Here is a 19,820-nt window from a genome sequence, read left to right as displayed (position 1 = left end):
TGGTGGTGAAGACATCCATGGACGATCATCTGTCCCTAACTGCAGGTAACCACTGAATATGTGAATACATGCAAACAGTCGTAGATAGCCATGGCTTCTATCAACCTGTCATTGCTTTGTACAGGCTTCCCAGCCGCAGCTGTTCCCATACATGTGTGGTTCCAGCTGCAGGAATATTTCGTATGCCCCTAACTGCCCATGTTTATGTAGCCTAAGACTGCTACATACTAACTCAGCTTGGGCACATAAATATCATCTGTTTTCATTTATATCCCAATGCGTCATTGTTGACCTTCAGACAATGCTAGTTGACTGACTACCATGTTAATCCGATGGCTATATCTGCAATGATTCAGCCAGGTTTACTTTAAAGCTGAAGTGTAGGTATGGTACATTTTACATTGGTTCAGTCTGTAAGTATGTATGTGCCATACCTGTGGGATCCCACAAAACATTCTCTGATTGGACAAGGTGTAGACGCAATCACAAGGTCCATCTTGTCCAATCAGAGAGCACTTTGCATGTGTTGAGAAAATGCAAAGTGTTCCCTAAATGGATCAAAGAGCTAACGCCAATCACTGTAGTAGCGATGCCCACCAATCACTGTAGTAGCGATACCCACGGGGGTTCCACAGGGATCCCAAAAATATGGCATATATTCATACTTTAGCCAAACTGGATCAATGTAAAAATTACTACCTAAATTATAAACTGCTGAAGTTTACAAATCGGTTTCCAAAAGCTGTGTAAGTTTACAGCTAGAACATTGTGGGGAGAGGGGCCACTGCTGGATCAATCCGCATTTTGTGCAGTAGTGTAGTCTATATTGTTATGGCAGGATGGTGTCTGAAATGGATTTGAATTAACGGCTTACAGGCTCACCATTTTACAGAATTACTTTGAAAAGCCCATTTATATTTCTCATCATCCACTGCTCTTGGCAGTGTTGTCGGACTTTAGTATAGAAAATGTAAGACTTATAACTTCATATTTGTTTTGTGGCCTCTCTACCCCGGGGAAAATGCTCCATAGCTCCTCATTATGGGCACACCCAGCAAATAGGGGCGTATAGGGATTGTAAGCGTGTTCAGTGAAAAGGTGGCAGATTTTTTGGTGTTGCACTTTCCAGGACATTTTGTTCCTGTATTAAGAAGGAAGGAAAATAAAAATGTCTTTGGGTATAAAGCACATGGCAAATCGCTTTAAGCTAAATTTAACTATTTGCCGTTTTCCGGCAATAAAACTTCTGATTGCTCCGTACCAAAAAAAAAAAAAAAAAGGAAAAAAAATTTCTTGTTATTTTTCTGTTTGTTTTTGCTATTGGTATTAAATAAACGTTAGTCACAGAAACAACATCACCATTAGTGGAAACATGTCCTGTTGGAAGAAAAATATTAAGGGGTAGTCTTGCCAAGACATAGAGGCCACAGGAAAAGGCACACAGCTTCTATAGGGTTGAAAAGCAAAATGCCAAGAAAACCACCAGTATCTCATATATGAAATATGTATATAGTATGTTTACAGTTTAAGCTACTTATCTTGTGGCTTACACACACTTTCTATGCTATAGACAGATGATATGTGTAGTTATTAGAGACACATTCATGGCAGAGTGACGGTACCTCCTGATAGTCCACTACCCAGAAAGATATACCCCAGGGACGTGCAGTGAGGTCAGTGGCTGGTGAGGCACTGGCTAGTATCAGAGCCAGATGCACACAGGTTATATACGCCATGAACGTTAGAGAGAGCAATAATTCTAGCACTAGACTTCATCTGTAAACTCTTAACATCTAACCTATAAATCGTTAATGCCTATGGAGTTTTTTAAGTAACGAAGTTTGTTGCCATTCCACGAGTGTGCGCAACTTTAAAGCGTGATATGTTGGGTATCTATTTACTTGGCGTAACATCATCTTTCACATTCTACAAATAATCATGCTAACTTAAAGTGATTGTAAAGCTCCGTTTAAAAAAAAATAACATACATTTCATACTTACCTCCACTGTGCAGCTCATTTTGCACAGAGTGGCCCCGATCATCCTCCTTCTGGGGTTTCTCGGCGCTCTCTGGGCTCCTCCCCACATCAGATACACGCTCTCCTGGGGGGTTACCTTGCGGGCACGCTCCCGAGTCCAGCATTCCGCGGCTATAGCCGCCGAATGTAGGACTTGGCCCTGGCACCCGTGTTATTGGATTTTATTGACAGCAGCGGGAGCCAATGGCTGCGCTCCTATCTATCCAATCAAGAGCCGAAAACCCCGGGGCAGAGGGACAGCGCGTCCCCGTTGGGTGAAGTTCCAGGGCTCGAGTAAGTAAAACTGGGGGGCTGGTCACTGCCAGGTGTTTTTTCACCTTAATGCATAGGATGCATTAACCACTTAAGGACCAACCTCGTTTTGGAATTTAGGTGTTTACATGTTTAAAACAGTTTTTTTTTGCTAGAAAATTGCTTAGAACCCCCAAACATTATATATTGTTTGTTTTTTTTCTAACACCCTAGAGAATGAAATGACGGTCATTGCAATACTTTTTTTCAGCGTATTTGCGCAGCGGTCTTACAAGCGCGCTTTTTTTGGAAAAAATTCATTTTTTTTGCATAAAAAAATATGACAACAGTAAAGTTAGCCCAATTTTTTTTTTATATTGTGAAAGATAATGTTACGCCGAGTAAATTGATACCCAACATGTCATGCTTCAAAATTGCGCCCGCTCGTGGAATGGAGTCAAACTTTAACCCTTAAAAATCTCCGTAGGCGACGTTTAAAAAATTCTACAGGTTGCATGTTTTGTGTTAGAGGCGGTCTAGGGCTAGAATTATTGCTCTCGCTCGAACGATTGTGGCGATACCTCACATGTGTGGTTTGACCACTGTTTTTTCATATGCGGGTGCTACTCACCTATGCATTCGCTTCTGCGCACGAGCTCGTCGGGACAGGGTTTATTTATTTATTTTTTTTTTTACATTATTTTATTTATTTATTGCACTGTTTTAAAAAAAAAAAATAAAAAATTGTCACTTTTATTCCTATTACAATGAATGTAAACATCCCTTGTAATAGAAAAAAGCATGACAGGACCTCTTAAATATGAGATCTGGGTCAAAAAGACCTCAGATCTCATATTTACACTAAAATGCAATACAAAAAAAAAGTCATTTAAAAAAATGACATTGAAAAAAATGTGCCTTTAAGACGTATGGGCGGAAGTGACGTTTTGATGTCGCTTCCGCCCAGCAGTGTCATTGAGACGAGTGGGCGCCATCTTAGCCTCACTCGTCTCCAGGCACAGCACTGAGAAGGACGCAATCACCTCCGCCGCTACCGAGGGCCCTCTCCCACCACCAATTTAAAAGTGATCTCGCGGCGGATCCGCCGCAGAGACCACTTGTATCTGAAAGCCGACCGCCGCACAAAAACGGGGATACCGGGGTTATGGCAGCTAGCTGCTGCCATAACAACTTTATCCGCGGACAAACTTTGGACGTACATCGGCTTGTGGCGGTCGGCAAGTGGGTAAGGTGAAAAAACGCAAGGGTTTACAACCCCTTGTGTTTTTTATATATAAAATAATAAAAAAAAAAATATATATATATATATATATATATATATTATATAATGTTTGGGGGTTCTGAGTAATTTTCTAGCAAAAAAATTATGATTTTTACCTGTAGGAGAGAAATGTCAGAATTGGCCTAGGTGGCAAGAGGTTAATTTACCATAAGTATTATACAAATAATTATTATATATTGTTTTTAGGGTAATTTTACTATATTTTAAAAAACTGTACTCAAGCAGGTGGCTTAACAGACAAATTACTGAAGTTTGAAGTTATAAGTTCAAACCAGTAATTTTGCAGTAAATAGATAAATAATTATTATGTTATAACATATAGCATAATATATGATTTAGCTTGATTAAAACAGTACCTTTTCAGCAGGCAGCAGATTCTTATTCTCCCTCTTAACTGTATGTGTGCCAGCTTGTATTTAAACTGGCCGCTCTGTATGCAGCTTCTGACAGGCTGCTCAAGGAGCCCCGTATCTCCAGAACTATAGGTGGCATGATCCCCAAATTTTGACCAGTAGTGGGGTAGGACTTCAGCTACCCAACCCCCAAAATCTCTGTGACCCCAGGTTGCCGAGCTATGACCCTCAGTCCGATCATTTTTTTTTATGTTCATGGCAGGTGAGACTCTGCCTCCGACTGCACGTCTCTAATATACCCATAGATCCCCATTCCTGCTTGCCACCTCTCTATTGCAGGAATTGAAGTTTAACCAGGTGGATGATATTACAGCTCCCCTCCCATATTAGACATCCCTACTCTGTTAGAGCAACTGAGCTCTGGTGGAGAGGAGAGTTGTTGAGGGAACCCACGTCGGTGATATACCTTGCCTGGGGTTCTGGGATCAGGGGAGACTGACACCTTGCCCTAAATGTTCAGCATTGCAACTTTCAATGTCACCTGTTCATCATCCTCCTTTGAACAGTGAACGAACATCTGACCTCTGCGAGCTGACCTAGAAAGGAGTAAATCTGACCTGAGGCAGTAATCTGAGTGACCCTACTAATAACGGAGGTGTGTGCATCACAGCTAGCCAGTAAGGATAAGCTCAGGCATGTTCGCAACCGCACGTGCAGAGCCCACCAGGAAGTCGGCACTGTGGAGCTCTTATCACAAGCAGTGAGACAGTTCCTGATCTCTGCAGCCGCAGATCAGGAACATTTCTCACTGTCTGTGATTAGTGCTATGCAGTGCCGACTTCCTGGTGGGCTCTGCACGTGCAGTTGTGAACACGCCTGAGCTTATCCTTACTGACCAGTATGTGCCCTGGAATAAATGCTGGAACACAAGCGGTTTTATTTACCTAACCTTTCATTCCCCCAGCAGCCAGTGCTCTTCTCCTCTTTCTGACACTTCAGATTGTAGGCCTACCCTCTGCGTCCTCGCTTAGAATGCAGCACCAATGGTCCTGCATTATACATGGTGACATCCGTGTGATGCGGAGAAGCAGCCTCTGGTGACAGGTCGTGCAGCTAGAATAGGCCTGTGGGAGCTTGGGATAAGGAAGTAAACTGCTTTTCCTGTTCCCTCTAGGCCAAAAGAAATGCCTAACTTTTGCAATGGAGTGGAAGCTCAAATGCAAAAGTAACTTCTTATTTTGCCATGAGTTTGGCTTTTTTAATGCATCCAGGCCATTTAAAATGGATGGGTGACTTTAAAGCTTGATAATGGGTTGTGTTAAAGTATATGCAGGTCTTAAAAACAAATATGCCATGCTTTCTGAGCAAAAATGGCGGTGTACTTTCAGGCGTTAATCATTTGAATCCCTGATCCAAGCACCCGCATATGGAACTTCATAGATTGGATGGTATGTGCAGTGCTGTACAAATCCATAGAACCCTGATTGGCCAACAGCCTGTGTGTATATTACTGGTGGAGAAGGTCCTGTTAATTTAATATCCACATATCAACCTGAAACAATGACTGTGGTGTGTCATATGTATTCAGTGGAACAAAATGCACATCTCTCTATAATTGTCATATTAAAGACACTTTTTTTTTTTTTTTTCTCCTGTCCAGGTTTGCAGAGAATTCCAGCGTGGGAATTGTACCCGAGGAGAAAATGACTGCCGCTATGCCCACCCAATAGATATTGCCATGATTGACACCAACGAGAATACTGTAACGGTTTGCATGGATTACATCAAAGGCAGATGCTCTAGGGAAAAATGCAAGTACTTTCACCCCCCTGCACACCTGCAAGCCAAAATAAAGGCAGCTCAGCACCAGGTGAACCAAACAGCCGCAGCTGCTATGGTAAGGGCCTGCCTAGTCTTTCTCTGGAGTCTTGCTGTCTGGGGGCTAATTATCATGTACTTAACCCATTGCAGGGCCTGCAGTTATTACACTGCTACTCATGTCTGAAATTGCTTACTGAAGAAACACTGGGGCAGGTTTAATAAAAAGTAGAGGACCAAGAAACTTCTCTTTTGCTGATATTTAAAGTGACAACTGGAATTTAATGGTCCTAGCAATGGAGAAATTTTTCTTCACTTTTTTTTTTTTTTTTTTTTAGAAATTACTCTTACACTTGCTATAACACTTTTGCAGACTGAAAACTGTCTTTTCTGTTCTTTGTATACTTCTAAAGTGTACATTTTTTGAGTTTTTTTTTTGCACTGCCCAGGCCTCTTTTAAATGGGCATTGTCAGTGTGGAAAAACCATGCGATGAAGGTGTGTTTTTAATGCACTTCAGCCACCTATCAAAACCCAACAAAGGCCGTTGGATGGCCCATACACAATTTTGTGGCTGTGAGGTTTTGTGTTGCTGCAAAAAAGCCAGACATGTCGCCAAGGCGCCCCCTAGACTTAAATGGCACGATGCTGCAATTGCATTGCAACAGCATTTAATAAATGTGGTTGCAGTGCAGTAAAGAGTTTTTAGCATGAAATCCCTGTTAAAATGAGGATGTCACTTCCTGATCTCTTGCTAACCACAGGCCAGCTGCTGCTAACATTTTTTTTTTTACTGCAGATCACAAGTCAACAGCATCCATGTGAAAGAGGCCTATCTGGCAACTTTGTGTATTTTTGTAAAGAGCAGAAATTACCTGGTTTCCAGCCTGTACATGTTTTATAAATGTCTCCAGTAGAATTATGGTCAAACTGCTAAATTATTCCTTAAAATACATATGTACTGCATACTTTCTAGTAATACATATACCTTTGTTTTCAGATCACTCTGTTAACTCTTGGATTAGCATTACTGGTCTTTTGTAGAAATTAGTTTGGGTGTCTTCTGAAAAGACCTCTAGCCCAAACTCCTTTTTTGTACACCAATGAGTTGTGGGCTGGGTCATTCCTCGCTCAGCATCTCATGTGGGTTAGAACTGTCTGAAGAACCCCAAACTCATCTCTACTCCCTAGAACAGCCTATAGTCACTAGATGCAATGCTGATAGAATATGCAAAGAGGAGGCTGCAGGTGGAGAGGTGGCATAGGAAGCTGCAGTGGTGAACCAGAAAGATGAAATCCCTCATCATGAACTACATGTATCACCAATGTGCAAAATGTGCATAAACCACAAGACTGCCTGTACAAACTTACAAATCCCCTGGCAAGTTAAGGTTGTCAAAATATGTATTTCAACTGTGTATTTAGCAGTTTTGCTTAAAATATATCTGTCCAATTATGGAAACGAAGGATACCAGAACCTTCAATAAGTGGAATAGTGGCCGTGCCTCTACTCACGACAAGGCCTCAAAACAGAGGGGATTCCCTTCCTGGGAAATTAACCAGTAATCTGATCAAAGTAATTAAAAGCAGAACTACAGCAAATAGGAAATATAACAATAACCATAAGTGTATAAATGCACAACAGTATAGAAATCAAGCTTTATATAGGAAAAGATTAATAACGGCACACACATTAAGGCTGCATTCACACTACAGTGTTTTGAATCGCAGGTAGATTTGCCGCGGTTCTGAGCACGATTTGACAGCGCCAAGGTGTGAATGACAAAACACGGGACTCGCATTTGAGATGCCACTCATTTGAATGACGCCTTAAATCGTGGTGTGTGTGTGGCTATTTTTTGGCGACATGCAATGCGGGTTACCACGATTGCAGCTTGTTTTATCGCGCGACAATCGTGGCAGACCAGCGCCGCAATTTGAAGTGTCATTTAAATGAATGGCATCTTGAATTCGAGTCCCACATTTTTGTCATTCACACCTCAGCGCTGTCAATTCACGGGCAGATCCGCTGCAAATCTGCCCCCAAATCAAAGCGCTGTAGTGTGAATATGCAGCCTTAATGTACGCAGAGATATCAGCAAAGGGCCCAATAGGAGTCCTTCTGGAATTGTGTTACATACACCTGGGTATTTATAGAGATACCTCCAGATGAATGTTGCAGCAACGTCCAGTTGCAGGAGCCCCTGAGGACAATGCTGTGTCTGTCTTTGTGTCGGAAACTTGAAGACAGTCTGCGGTGATGAAAAAACCCTCCAGCTGTTACCCAGCCAGTTTGGAACACAGGCCTAGTTATCTGGCACTATGTATGTGAGATAGTAATAGGGCAGAGATACTCTGGGTTGATTTACTAAAGGGAAATGGACTGTGCACTTTTGAAAGTGCAGTCTCACTCTGCAAAAGCAAGTTGCTCCAGAGCTTTGTAAATGAGGCAGAGCTCTGCTGATATCCATCATCCAATAATGTACAAGCCAAAATGCAGTGTTTTACTTTCCTTGCATGTGATTGGGTGTTCTTTGTAAAGTGAAGCTTTACCACATTTACTAAGCTCTGGAGCAACTGCACTTGCAGAGTGCAACTGCACTTTCAAAAGTACACAGTCTATTTGCCTTTAGTAAATCAACCGCTCTGTCACAAGGATTCAGCAATACACTCAAGAATCTATGGGCAGCTTCAGTGAAACCTAGAAATACTTGCATAATCCTCTTGATCTGGTATTAGTAGCATGGACAGGACATGTGGCTGAGACTTTCTCTCTCTCTCCACTTATACTGTATATTACTATTATATTGAGAACCCAGCTGAGCTGGTGACAACAACAGAAACTCGGCTGAATAGCTACCCTATTCTAGAAAGTTGTAAAAGACTTGGTGGGCTACTTCACCCACAACTGGAAAAAAGTGGTAATTTTGGTGTAAATGAACTTTTTTGCTCTGCTTTTGCACATTTTGCTCAACTGCGTTATTGTATAAGACAACAGGTGTTCATATGAAACAGCCATTTCCATGCAAAATGCATAGTTTGACAAGAAAAGGCTGTGTTTCACCTGCTTTTCCTGCAATCCAAACTCCCAGCACCCCCCCACCCCCAATAGGACCGGCTGAACCTGAAGTAATGCAACCTGGTGCAAAACAGGTTGAAAGCAGCCCCTGAACTGTAGTCTATATTACTACATTGTAGTCAGTGGAGTACCATTGACATGTATTTCAAACTTGGTAAGTGGGCAAACAAAATCCGGACCCCTGCCAAATTCTCATTACTAGATCTTCTATTTATGTCAACATGACTGTAAATTTACCTATCATCAACCTGACTATTGGCCCCAATCCACCTATAGTTTTGTAAGATATGTTTAAATAAATGTAATGTTTTAAGTGCTACTGTAGCTTGAAGAATCCGGGTCTCTGTCCCATAATTTCTAAACCTAAGGTACGGGACAAGGATTACTAGGGTCTAAAAATTGTGAAGGTAGAACTATAAACAAAACTTTTTTTTCTCAAGTCGTCTTCCAGGACGGCACCCTGAGAGATGACTGGTCTCACCTGACAGGAAACACAATCAATCAAAGTGGTTAAAAACCCCCGCTCCTCCCTGTGCTCCTCAGTTTTTGATTGTGTTTCCCCACAGCGAAACCCTTGTTTTTTTTTTTTTTTTTCCTAGGACCCGAAGCCTGGGGCTTGGGAAGCTTCTGGGTCCAGTAGGATTTCTGTATCCTTCCTGGGGGGGGGGTTTCCCCATCCATTTCCCTTAGGGGGGGCAGCATTGGGAAGAGCCCCTCTAAGGACTGAAGGACCCTGGGTACAGTGGTGTACCCAGAACTTCAGGGGCCATTATCCTGTCTCCCCTCCTTACCTGTGCAGTGGCCGTTCAGAAAAGGAGTCCTGGGATCCTTCGATCTATGCAATGTGTCGCCCCCTCTCAGGGCTGTGCGGTTATCGCCCTCATATAACGGAGACAGTGCTGGGGGAAGGCGGGCGGCTGGTATGCCGTGTGCATTACTAGCTACCTCTTCTCCGCAGGGATCGCGCGGGCTGGTAACAGGAGATGGCGCCATTCGTTTAAGCTGAGGGCACGCTGCACCATCTCCTCAGTGTCTGGTGGAGGAATGACAGCGCCGGAAGAGAGCTTATTGCGGCCCGCGTCATTTCCGGTTCTGCTCTCCGGCAAAATGGCAGCGGCATCCGAGGAGGAGGAGGACGCTGTCCTCATACAAAATAAAAGGATTTAACCAGGAGGAGCAGACGCCCACTTCTCCTGTGCAGCTAGGCTATCTGTTATATTGACACTGGCAGCAATGGAGCGCGAGGAGAGGCCCGCAGGATCCATGGCCATGGAGGAGACCACAGGGGGTGAGTCAGACCGGTCTCCAGAGGTTTTGATAGGGGAGGGTATCCCGGCTCTTTCCTCTGTGTGACACAGTGCCGTTTTTAATCTTGTGCCTGTGTATCTTTTATTTCAGGGGAGGACGCCACTGCCCATGGGGTTGCCAGCCGTCCTGTTAAATCCTCTGCCCACGCTAAAAGATGCGGGAACTGCAATGAGAAATTACCCCTGGACCATTCAAAACCCTTTTGCTTAAAATGTATTGAGAGGCTTAAAGGGAAGGAAACATCTCAGGTTATGAGAGAATTTCTTACAGTTCAAACTGAGATGCTGTCTACACTTATGGCTTTTCAGACTTCCCGCAGGGAACCTGAACCGCATACTAGTAAGGAGAGTTCCTCTTCCCAGGAGGGCTCTGCCTCTTCCAGAAGCCTTAAGAGGAGGTCTGAACCTCCGAGATCTCTCCTTTCTCAGGACTCTGAGGAAGAAGAAGAATCTGAAGCCCCTGATCAGGGATTTTCTGATGAGGGTTTGACATCTGTGTGGGTGCACGACCCCAAATGCGAACAGTATTTCATATTGGGTGCAGCGGCTGTCTCCGTGCAACCACTTTGTCCCAATAGACAATAATGGGACTGCCTTGATGGAGATGGATGGAACACTTGTGCATCCATGTGCTGGTAAACACTGCCCTTTCACAGGCTACGCATTGATACACCTTATGTGAACAAGGCCTAAGGGGATAGCCCCTCACTTTGTAGAGATTTTTTCTAACTACCTGCAGTGCATTCTGGACAGATAAGGAAGGCAAAAAAAAACCCCTGACATTTTTAACATTTTCTGGTGAAATTTTAAAATACAGTTTTGGGTGTAGATCGCCTTTAAAGCTAAATATCTAGCTTAGCAAGTTTCTGCTGTAAACTGCCATTTTCTCACACATGGGTCACACGGCAGCTCTAAAATAGTGATATAATTTTGTGGTGAAAATGAATAGGCTTAATTTAAAGGGTTAGTTCACTTTTAGTTATAAACATCCCTATACTCAGTGTCTTTGAGACATTTACAAGCAGTACTTCGTTTGGAAAAACAATGCCTACTTTTTAGGCTGTAGATGGCAGGATGTACTGAGAATTGGAAGTGGGGCCTCAGCCACTTTACAAATTACTTCATTCTCTACTCATGCATGCATATTCCATGCTTTTCCCACAGCTCAGCGTTCTGTAAAAGTGAGGCTGGATTCACACTATTGCGAATTGGGTGCGGATTTGCCCACATCCAATTCGAGTAACAGGAGATTGTAACCGGCTCTCTATGAAGCCAGTTCACACATCTCCCCAGCGGCTCCAGTGCGAATTGCACAGGAGCCCTGTGCGTCTTTTGGTCCGTTTTCAGGTCTGAATTCAGCCAAAAATTTGGGCTAAAATCAGACCCGATACGGTGAATGGAGATGCACCGGACTCCTGCTGTGAGCGGCTGTGTTCTATAGTGTGAACCCAGCCTGAAAGAGTGGCTTTATGAATAGCTTTTTTTTGAGCATTTAAGTTTTTATTGCCACCTTGGTGCATCATGCACATATTTCACCTCCCAATACAAAACAGTAAGCTTTAAAATGGGTGTATACATGTGTCAGTTTTTGTATTCACTGCTGCATATCAAATTTTGTCCTAAAATGTCCCCGCAAGGCTGTCAACAGCACAATAATTTGACATCACCAGTATTTGCTTACAGTCTCATTCAGCAGTGAACACGTCCTTGTACAACCAATGCAAGTGAATTTATGTGTTTGCTGTTCAAGTACCTATGTGGAGCTTGGACAAAATACCCAGTGGTTAAAACTTAAAGCTGAACTCCAGACAAACAGCTAAATATACTTATGAAATACACACATGGGAATGGTTTTAGTTGACAAAGGAGTTGTACTTCTGTCCATACAGGTCTGAGGTTTATGTAGCTGTGCCGCACAGCAGATCCCTGTCTGGCAAAGCAGGCCTCATTCTTCTAGGCAGTGCTCTCCTCAAGCCAGTGATTGGAGAGTGAAAGAAGAAGCAGCAGACTGTTGAGCTCATCTCTCAGCTTCTATCAGGATGTACATGAACACTGCAGCACAACTAAGGCCCCTTTCACACAGGGCGGACACCGTCCAGCGCATCAACCTGCTCAGTGGAGTATGTCTCTGCTGATCCCCACTGAGCAGGCAGATTACAGGTCCGGAGCAGACACTGCCCGCTCTCCTCTATGGGGCATTTAGGTGGAAATGGACCTCCTATCCATTTTCCATCCGACTGTCATCTGATCTGCCAGACGGATGGGGAACGGATCCCCATCCATCATCTGTTTTTTACCATCCCAGGTCAGATAGTCAAATTGGGTCTGCCTGAAAACATTGATCAGATTGTGTAAAAGGGGCCTAATGCTGTTTGTGCTTCTCCTCTCACTCTAAGTCTGAGTGCTGCTGTACAGGGCATGAGTCTGATACTGGTCCAAATTCAAGTACTTACAGTTGTGATCATAAGTTTACATACCCTGGCAGAATTGATGATTTCTTGGCCATTTTTTAGAGAATATGAATAACACAAAAACTTTTCTTTCACTCATGGTTAGTGTTTGGCTGAATCCATTTATTATCAATCAACTCTTTACTCTTTTTGAATCACAATGACAACAGAAACTAGCCAAATTACCCTGATCAAAAGTTTACATACCCCAGTCCTTAAAGTGGAGTTTCACCCACTTTTACAACTCTTCAGCATCCCTCACTAAACTGTGCACTGTAAACGAATTGGATTTTTTTTTTTTTTTTTTCTCAGCACCTACTGTATATCTGCTGTATTCATTTTCACTTCCTTCTCCCTGGCCGTGGCCCATCGCATCATTTCCTGTTTGCAATGCCTTCTGGGAAGGGGCAGCAACTTCCTCTGACACTGCCGTTGCTATGGAAACCTGACCGGAAACCTATTACACTGCTTGTGCTGCACTGAGCATGTGCCAGATCTGCAAGGATGGGATGCAGGAAGAAATACAGTCTGGCTTCAGATGCCCACACTTAAGATGGCCACGGCCTGCTATAAATTTATAAAATATCAAACTACTGCTATAGACTAACAAAACAGACCTTAGTTTACAGACTAACTTTACGAGAATACATTAAGCTTGTGCATTATAGGGGTATTTTTATTTAAAAAGTATAATTTCGGCCGGAACACCACTTTAATACCGTGTATTGCCCCCTTTAACATCAATGACAGCTTGAAGTCTTTTGTGGTATTTGTGGATGAGGCTTTTTATCTTCTCAGATGTTAACGCTGCCCATTCCTCTTGGCAGCCTCCAGTTCCTGTAAATTCTTGGGCTGTCTTGCGTGAACTGCATGTTTTGAGATCTCCCCAGAGTGGCTCAATGATATTGAGGTCAGGAGACTGAGATGGCCACTCCAGAACCCTGATTATTCTGCTGTAGCCAAGACAGGTCGACTTGGCCTTGTGTTTTGGATCATTGTCATGTTGGAATGTCTAAGTACGTCCCACGCGCAGCTTTCTGGCTGATGAATGTAAATGTTCCTCCAGTATTTTTTGATAACATACTGCATTCATCTTGCTATCGATTTTGACCAAATTTCCTGTGCCTTTGTAGCTCACACATTCCCCAAAACATCAGCCTCCATGGTTCACAGTAGGAATGGTGTACCTTTCATCATAGGCCTTGTTGACTCCTCTCCAAACGTAGCGTTTATGGTTGTGGCCAAAAAGCTCAATTTTGGTCTCATCACTCCAAATTACTTTGTGCCAGAAGGTTTGAGGCTTGTCTCTGTGCTATTTGGCGTATTGTAAGCGGGATATTTGTGACATTTGCGTTGTAATGGCTTTCTTCTGTGGACTCGACCATGCAGCCCATCTTTCTTCAAGTGCCTCCTTATTGTGCATCTTGAAACAGCCACACTATGTATTTCATCTGAAGTTATTTGTGGGTTTTTCTTTGCATCCCGAACAATTTTCCTGGCAGTTGTGGCTGACATTTTAGTTGGTCTACCTGACCATGGTTTAGTTTCAACAGAACCCCTCATTTTCCACTTCTTGCTTAGAGTTTGAACACTGCTGATTGGCATTCTCAATTCCTTGGATATCTTTTTATAGCCCTTTCCTTTTTTTATACAGTTCAACTACCATTTCCCGCAGATCATTTGACAATTCTTTTGCTTACCCCATGACACAGAATCCAGAAACCTCAGTGCAGCACTGGATGAAAGATGCAAGGGTATGTCAGAAGTCCAGAAACTCATTGACCTTTTATATACACACACACTAATTACAAGCAAACGGATCACAGTTGAGGATGGTTACCTTTAATAGCCATTCAAACCCCTTTGTGTCAACTTGTGTGCATGTTATAAGGCCAAAATCACCAGGGTATGTAAACTTTTTTTGATCGGGGTCATTTGGATAGTTTCTGTTGTCATGATTAAAAGAGTAAACACAGTTGATTGATAATAAATGGCTTCACCCAAACACCAACCATGAGTGAAAAATGTTTTTGTGTTATCATTCATATTCTCTGAAAAATGGCCAAGAAATCATAAATTCTGCCAGGGTATGTAAACTTATGAGCATAACTGTATACTGCTTACATAAAAAAAATAATAGTAATGATGTATTAATTACAGAGCTGCATTAGTTTTGTGCTTTTATCACATCAGAGTTCAGCTTTAACATTGCTTGAAATTACAGTCCATTTTGTGGTTCACCCTGCAGTTCTCCTTTTAATTTTTCCAGTAAGTGAGTCCAGGGGTCAGCAGATTGACAGTGATCATTTTTACTGTTTTATTATATTTTATAAGAACATATAATTGCACCATGCACTTTGATCTTGTGCAAGTATGTTATGAAAAAATATCTAGAATTTGGATACATATGTAACATGCATTGTGTGTATTCCATTCATTCACATGAAATATAACCCTCTGCAGTTTAAATGCTTTTAGTTGTTATGCATCTGTATAAATTGATTTTTGCACATTCTAAAGCAGCAACCATTATTTACTCAAGTCCAATTCGCACCATTAATACAACCTATTGACTACTGGGTGTCACATTTAATAAAGATAATGATTTTCACAAGAGGTTATAGAATGGTCAGCTGTATTTCCAGCTTGCCTGACCAAGGCCTACATGGCAGCAGTATTGATTGATTAAAATCAAAAGCATAGATGACTCAATTCACTAATAATCACCCCATTTACCACCGTCTTATGAAATAAGGCGAGAAAAATGATGTCATTGGTTGCTGCTTTTTTGTATAAAATAAAGCTTGTTTTGTTTTAATATATTGCATTAACAATAGTCGCCATTCAACGCATGCTTAGTTTTTAATACATTGTATAATGCATTCTTTTTTTCTTCTTTTCACCTGTCCACAATGTCGCTCTTCTTATGACGCACCTCTGCTTGCTGTTTTTTTGTTGTTGTGCTTGATCACTATTGGCCCATTGCCCATCATGTGCTCCCTGCCTGCTAATTAAGACTCAGCCAGCTGTTACATCACTGAAGCGACCCCGCAAGGCCACCCTTGACCTGGTACTTGGACCTTTGACCTTCTTGCTTTGCATGTAACCATTGACAAGTGCATGTATTCCTATTCCTACAAATTGCATACATGAATATCTGTTCTCATACATTCATTGATGTCTCCTGGTTTGCAGCCAATGTTTGTGTTAATGGTAACACTTCTATTGTCCTAATTTGTGACATGCCTTATACAAAATTATTACCTGTGAATTTTATTTTACAAGGAGTGTTGTTATATTGATTTACATCAGAGACTGATTAAGGCAGAGGGGGCTCTAGGCAAGGCCCCCTTCGATTTGACATTAATAGGCGTTGCAATATACACAGAGAGGCTGCAGCATTTGCATTGGCTGTTCTGGCATAGCATATCAGACACTATCTGCCTACAAGTCCATCCTTGTGATGTGAAAGATTGGTAAACAGGCTGGCTCACAGCAGAAGCCTTGAGATTGTAGCTGGAGCCCCTGAAAATCCACTGTGCTCTATGCTTCCTTCTACATTGCCTTGTTGATGATCTGTCCCTGGTATATATGAGATCCTAGAACAGTGATGGTGAACCTTGGTACCCCAGATGTTTTGGAACTACATTTCCCTTGATGCTCAGCTACACTGCAGAGTGCATGAGCATCATGGGAAATGTAGTTCCAAAACATCTGGGGTGCCAAGGTTCGCCATCACTGTCCTAGAGCAATATTGGATGCTCTCTGTGTGACTCGTGTTCTGTAGCGCATAACCTGTAAAAGGGACACTGGTAAAAAAAAAACATATCTCTGTGTTCAAAGTGTTAAAGCTCAACTTCAGCCAAAACATATTTAGTTTTCGTCAGATGTTCTCGAACATTAGTTTTCATCGGTGTACATATTGCATACATTATCTGGCCCCTAAAAAACTGGTGGCTACTTGCAATAGGAAGGAATATACTCCGGTGTCCTGTGTCTCCTGCTTTTGCTCTATTTCACCGCTGCAGCCTGTGCCAGTCTCTTAAAGAGGAACTGCAGTCTGCTCACATAATTTGTAATAAAAACATCTTTGCCATTTTGAAGCTTCCCTCCAACCACTTTGCATATTATTTTATATATACTGTTATTCTGCACTTGCCAAATATGCTGCAGAAATCTCCCTCCACTTAGTCTGGCTGCATCCATTTTACCTGGGCATCTGAAGCTGCTGCCTGTTCACTTCCTGGATTTACACAGACACACAGAGGCACGCCTCCAGCTCTGCAACTCTCATTGGCCCTCTTATGACTCACCCCCTCACTTCCTAGCAAACTCAGGAGAGAGAGAGATGTGCATGATGTCATAAGCCTAGGCTTTTTTCCAGACAAGAAACAAGAAGTGGGCTGTATAAGGGACTGACTTGCAGAAAAAAAGTTTTACTATCCAAAGTTAAAACAACAAGGGCAAAAGATTTAATAGTTGGAAAGTTGAAAAAAATGACTGAAGTTCCTCTTTAAGCATTTAACACTTCTGGGAGCATTTGATGCCTGTTTCCCTCACTGTGCACTCTTCCATAAGCTGTGTCACTACAGGATACAGCAGTGACATAAGGTTAGGAAGATGCAACCACATTGTGTGGCATAGGCTTTGGGACTTCCAGAAGTGTTGAATGCTAAATAATCTGGCAGAGGCTGCAGCACTGGAATGGTGCAAAGGTTTAAGATGTGGGCTGTCGGCGTGGTGAGTATAAAGCCACATACACACGATTGGATTTTCCGACAGGAAATGTGTGATGACAGGCTGTTGGTGGAAAATCCGACCGTTTGTACGCTTCATCAGACAATAGTTGTTGATTTCCTGCGGACAATTGTTGGATATTCCGAGCGCTTGTACACAAGTCCTTCAGACAAAAGTCCAAAGTACAAACATGCATGCTCGGATGCAAGGACGAGCCAGAAGCGGTCGGTCTTGTAAGCTAGCGTTTGTAATGGAGAATTGACATTTTTTTTATTTTGCATTAAAAGAAGAAAACAAATAACATTAGATATGCTATCTGCCAATAGAACTTAACCAAAAGTGCATTCTATGCATCCAAAAATATAGAAAAAATAAATCAAAACATTATTATTCAACCAAAAAATAAAATAAAAGCCTCCTGCATGTGTCCTGCTTCTTAATATAGGGGGTCTACAATGCCAAGAGTTGACGAAAGCAGGGGTCCGTCATCTGGAGATAATTCCAAAAATCATCTGGATTGTTCTCCTGGAGCTCCCGCAGCAAAGGCATATGACATAATTGGTCACAATTAATAAAGCAACCAATTTTTGGTCCAAGAAATCCTCTTCCTCCTGTTCCTGGACTTGGGTCAAAGCAATAACTCCAAGGCCAATAATAAATAACACGTTCTCTCCTCTGATTTCGCAACATGTCTGGTTGACGAACGGCCATTCAGAAACTAAATGAAAAGTGCAAAATGTAAAGCGGTAATCAACACTCACAAACTTCTACTAACACAAAATTAGCAGAAGGAGCCAAAAGGGTGGCACCAAAGAGCTGAAAAACCACGTAGTACGTCACTACGTTCTTGGTTTGTTGGTTGACAATTCCTTGCCGTTTGTATGCAAGACAAAATCCAGGCACACGCCTTCGGACAAAAGTCTGAGGTTTTGTCTGCGGAAAATCCGATCGTGTGTACGAGGCTTGACAGAGCCAGATCAGACATTTTCGCCTGTGTTCCCAGATCTACTTGCCTACTGTAGCAATACAAGGTGGTCTTGCCTAAATTCTGAGTTTATTTTAGATTACATGGAATTCAGATTGAGGGGTTAGATTCCCATGATTGCCCTCACAATGACATGATAATTTGGCAGACCAGGATACTTCTGTGTAAAGATTTTTTTGTTTAGGGTCCTCAAGTGTTAGCAGAAGCTAGAGGGTGATTCAACCCACCTACACCCACATAAAACTGAAATAGCTTAATTGAGCAGCTGTAATACATCCCATATTAAATATGTTGCTATTTTTCTTATAGTTGAAACTGAAAATAAAATATTCCACTGAAAGAATGTGATAAACACAATGATTAAGACTTCTTTTGCAATGCAATATTTTAGTGTTCTAAAATAAGGCATTTTAATGAGCAGTATAAAATATAAACCGCAGTAATCCATAAGAACCAATCGGAACGTATCTTTTTTTAAGTGTTCTCTTGACATAACTTTCATTATTTTAAATGGGATGCATATAATTTTTGTGCCTTGGACGATTGCATAAGCGCAGTTGAATTGTTTGCCTATTTTTTGTTTAGATGGAGAACTGTGCTTCATTTAGAGGCATGTTTCATATTCTATTTAGGTTTTTAAGTGCATCTCTGAAGGCGCTCATGTTTTCCTGAACACTATTTGTTCTTACACCACAGACATTTTTGGCAGATCAGTTGGCATTGAGAAATACAAAAGAACATCTTGGCTCGAAAGATGGACATCTAAAACTGAATAGAGAGGGTTTATTCTCATCATTGGTCTTCTCTGCAGAGTGGAAGCACAGCATGTAATTTGGTGTGAAGGAGGTGGACACCATATTTGGTTTAGTGATGAGGGTGTATCATGCATGAGGCATAATTAAAGCCAATGCTTCTGACAATCTATTTGTTGGCATTAATGGGGTCTGGAAGGGTAAAATGTCAGGTTTTTATTGTAGTTTCCCTTTTGGAGAAATGTCTCCTTACTTTCTGTCTCAGAGAAACGGAGTTTGACAGACAGAAAGTGGTGTGACGTTTCTGCAGTGTGGACTGAGACGGCAACAAAAATATTTTAATAGAAGAGTAGGGAAGGGATAGAGCCTCAGCTGGGTTTTTATTGCTGTCTGAACCTAGTTGTTTCTAGTAGCCCTTGTTCTCTTTATTTCTTGCCCTGATGTCACACAGCTAAAATAGTTTACAGGTAATATAATATGTCAACCCAACAGTTATAAACCTTCCTCACTGTTCAAACAATGTTTTGCCTGAAGTTGAGCTTTAATGTTGACTGTAATCTTGCATGTGTGTATGTATGTATATACATACATACATATATTTAAAGTTCTATGTTACATGGCTACATGTGCACCATAATTAAATTTGCAATATACTTACAGCCTAATCTGTTTTGAATCATTGAGCTGCAAACCAGATTTTCACCCCTGTAATGGTTTTAGTTTTGCATTGCTTTAACTCATGCCAACAACTACTCCTCTTTTTGAAG

The 19,820-nt window shown here is 41.9% G+C and overlaps 1 protein-coding gene across 5 annotated transcripts in view; it reads left to right on the top strand.

Annotated features, from left to right (window-relative positions):
- MBNL3 (muscleblind like splicing regulator 3) overlaps positions 1-19,820 on the top strand; it is a 189,079-nt gene that overhangs the window by 147,143 nt on the left and 22,116 nt on the right. For all 5 annotated transcript variants that reach the window (XM_073599171.1, XM_073599172.1, XM_073599168.1 and 2 more), the window contains exon 5: positions 5,587-5,823. In XM_073599171.1, the coding sequence (XP_073455272.1) occupies positions 5,587-5,823 (237 nt within the window). The remainder of the gene's footprint in view (positions 1-5,586; positions 5,824-19,820) is intronic.

The sequence above is a fragment of the Aquarana catesbeiana genome, linkage group LG09, assembly GCF_042186555.1.
Source record: "Aquarana catesbeiana isolate 2022-GZ linkage group LG09, ASM4218655v1, whole genome shotgun sequence".
NCBI lineage: Eukaryota > Metazoa > Chordata > Amphibia > Anura > Ranidae > Aquarana > Aquarana catesbeiana.
Note: the sequence above shows the minus strand (reverse complement) of the source record. Positions and strands in the feature narration are given on the sequence as shown.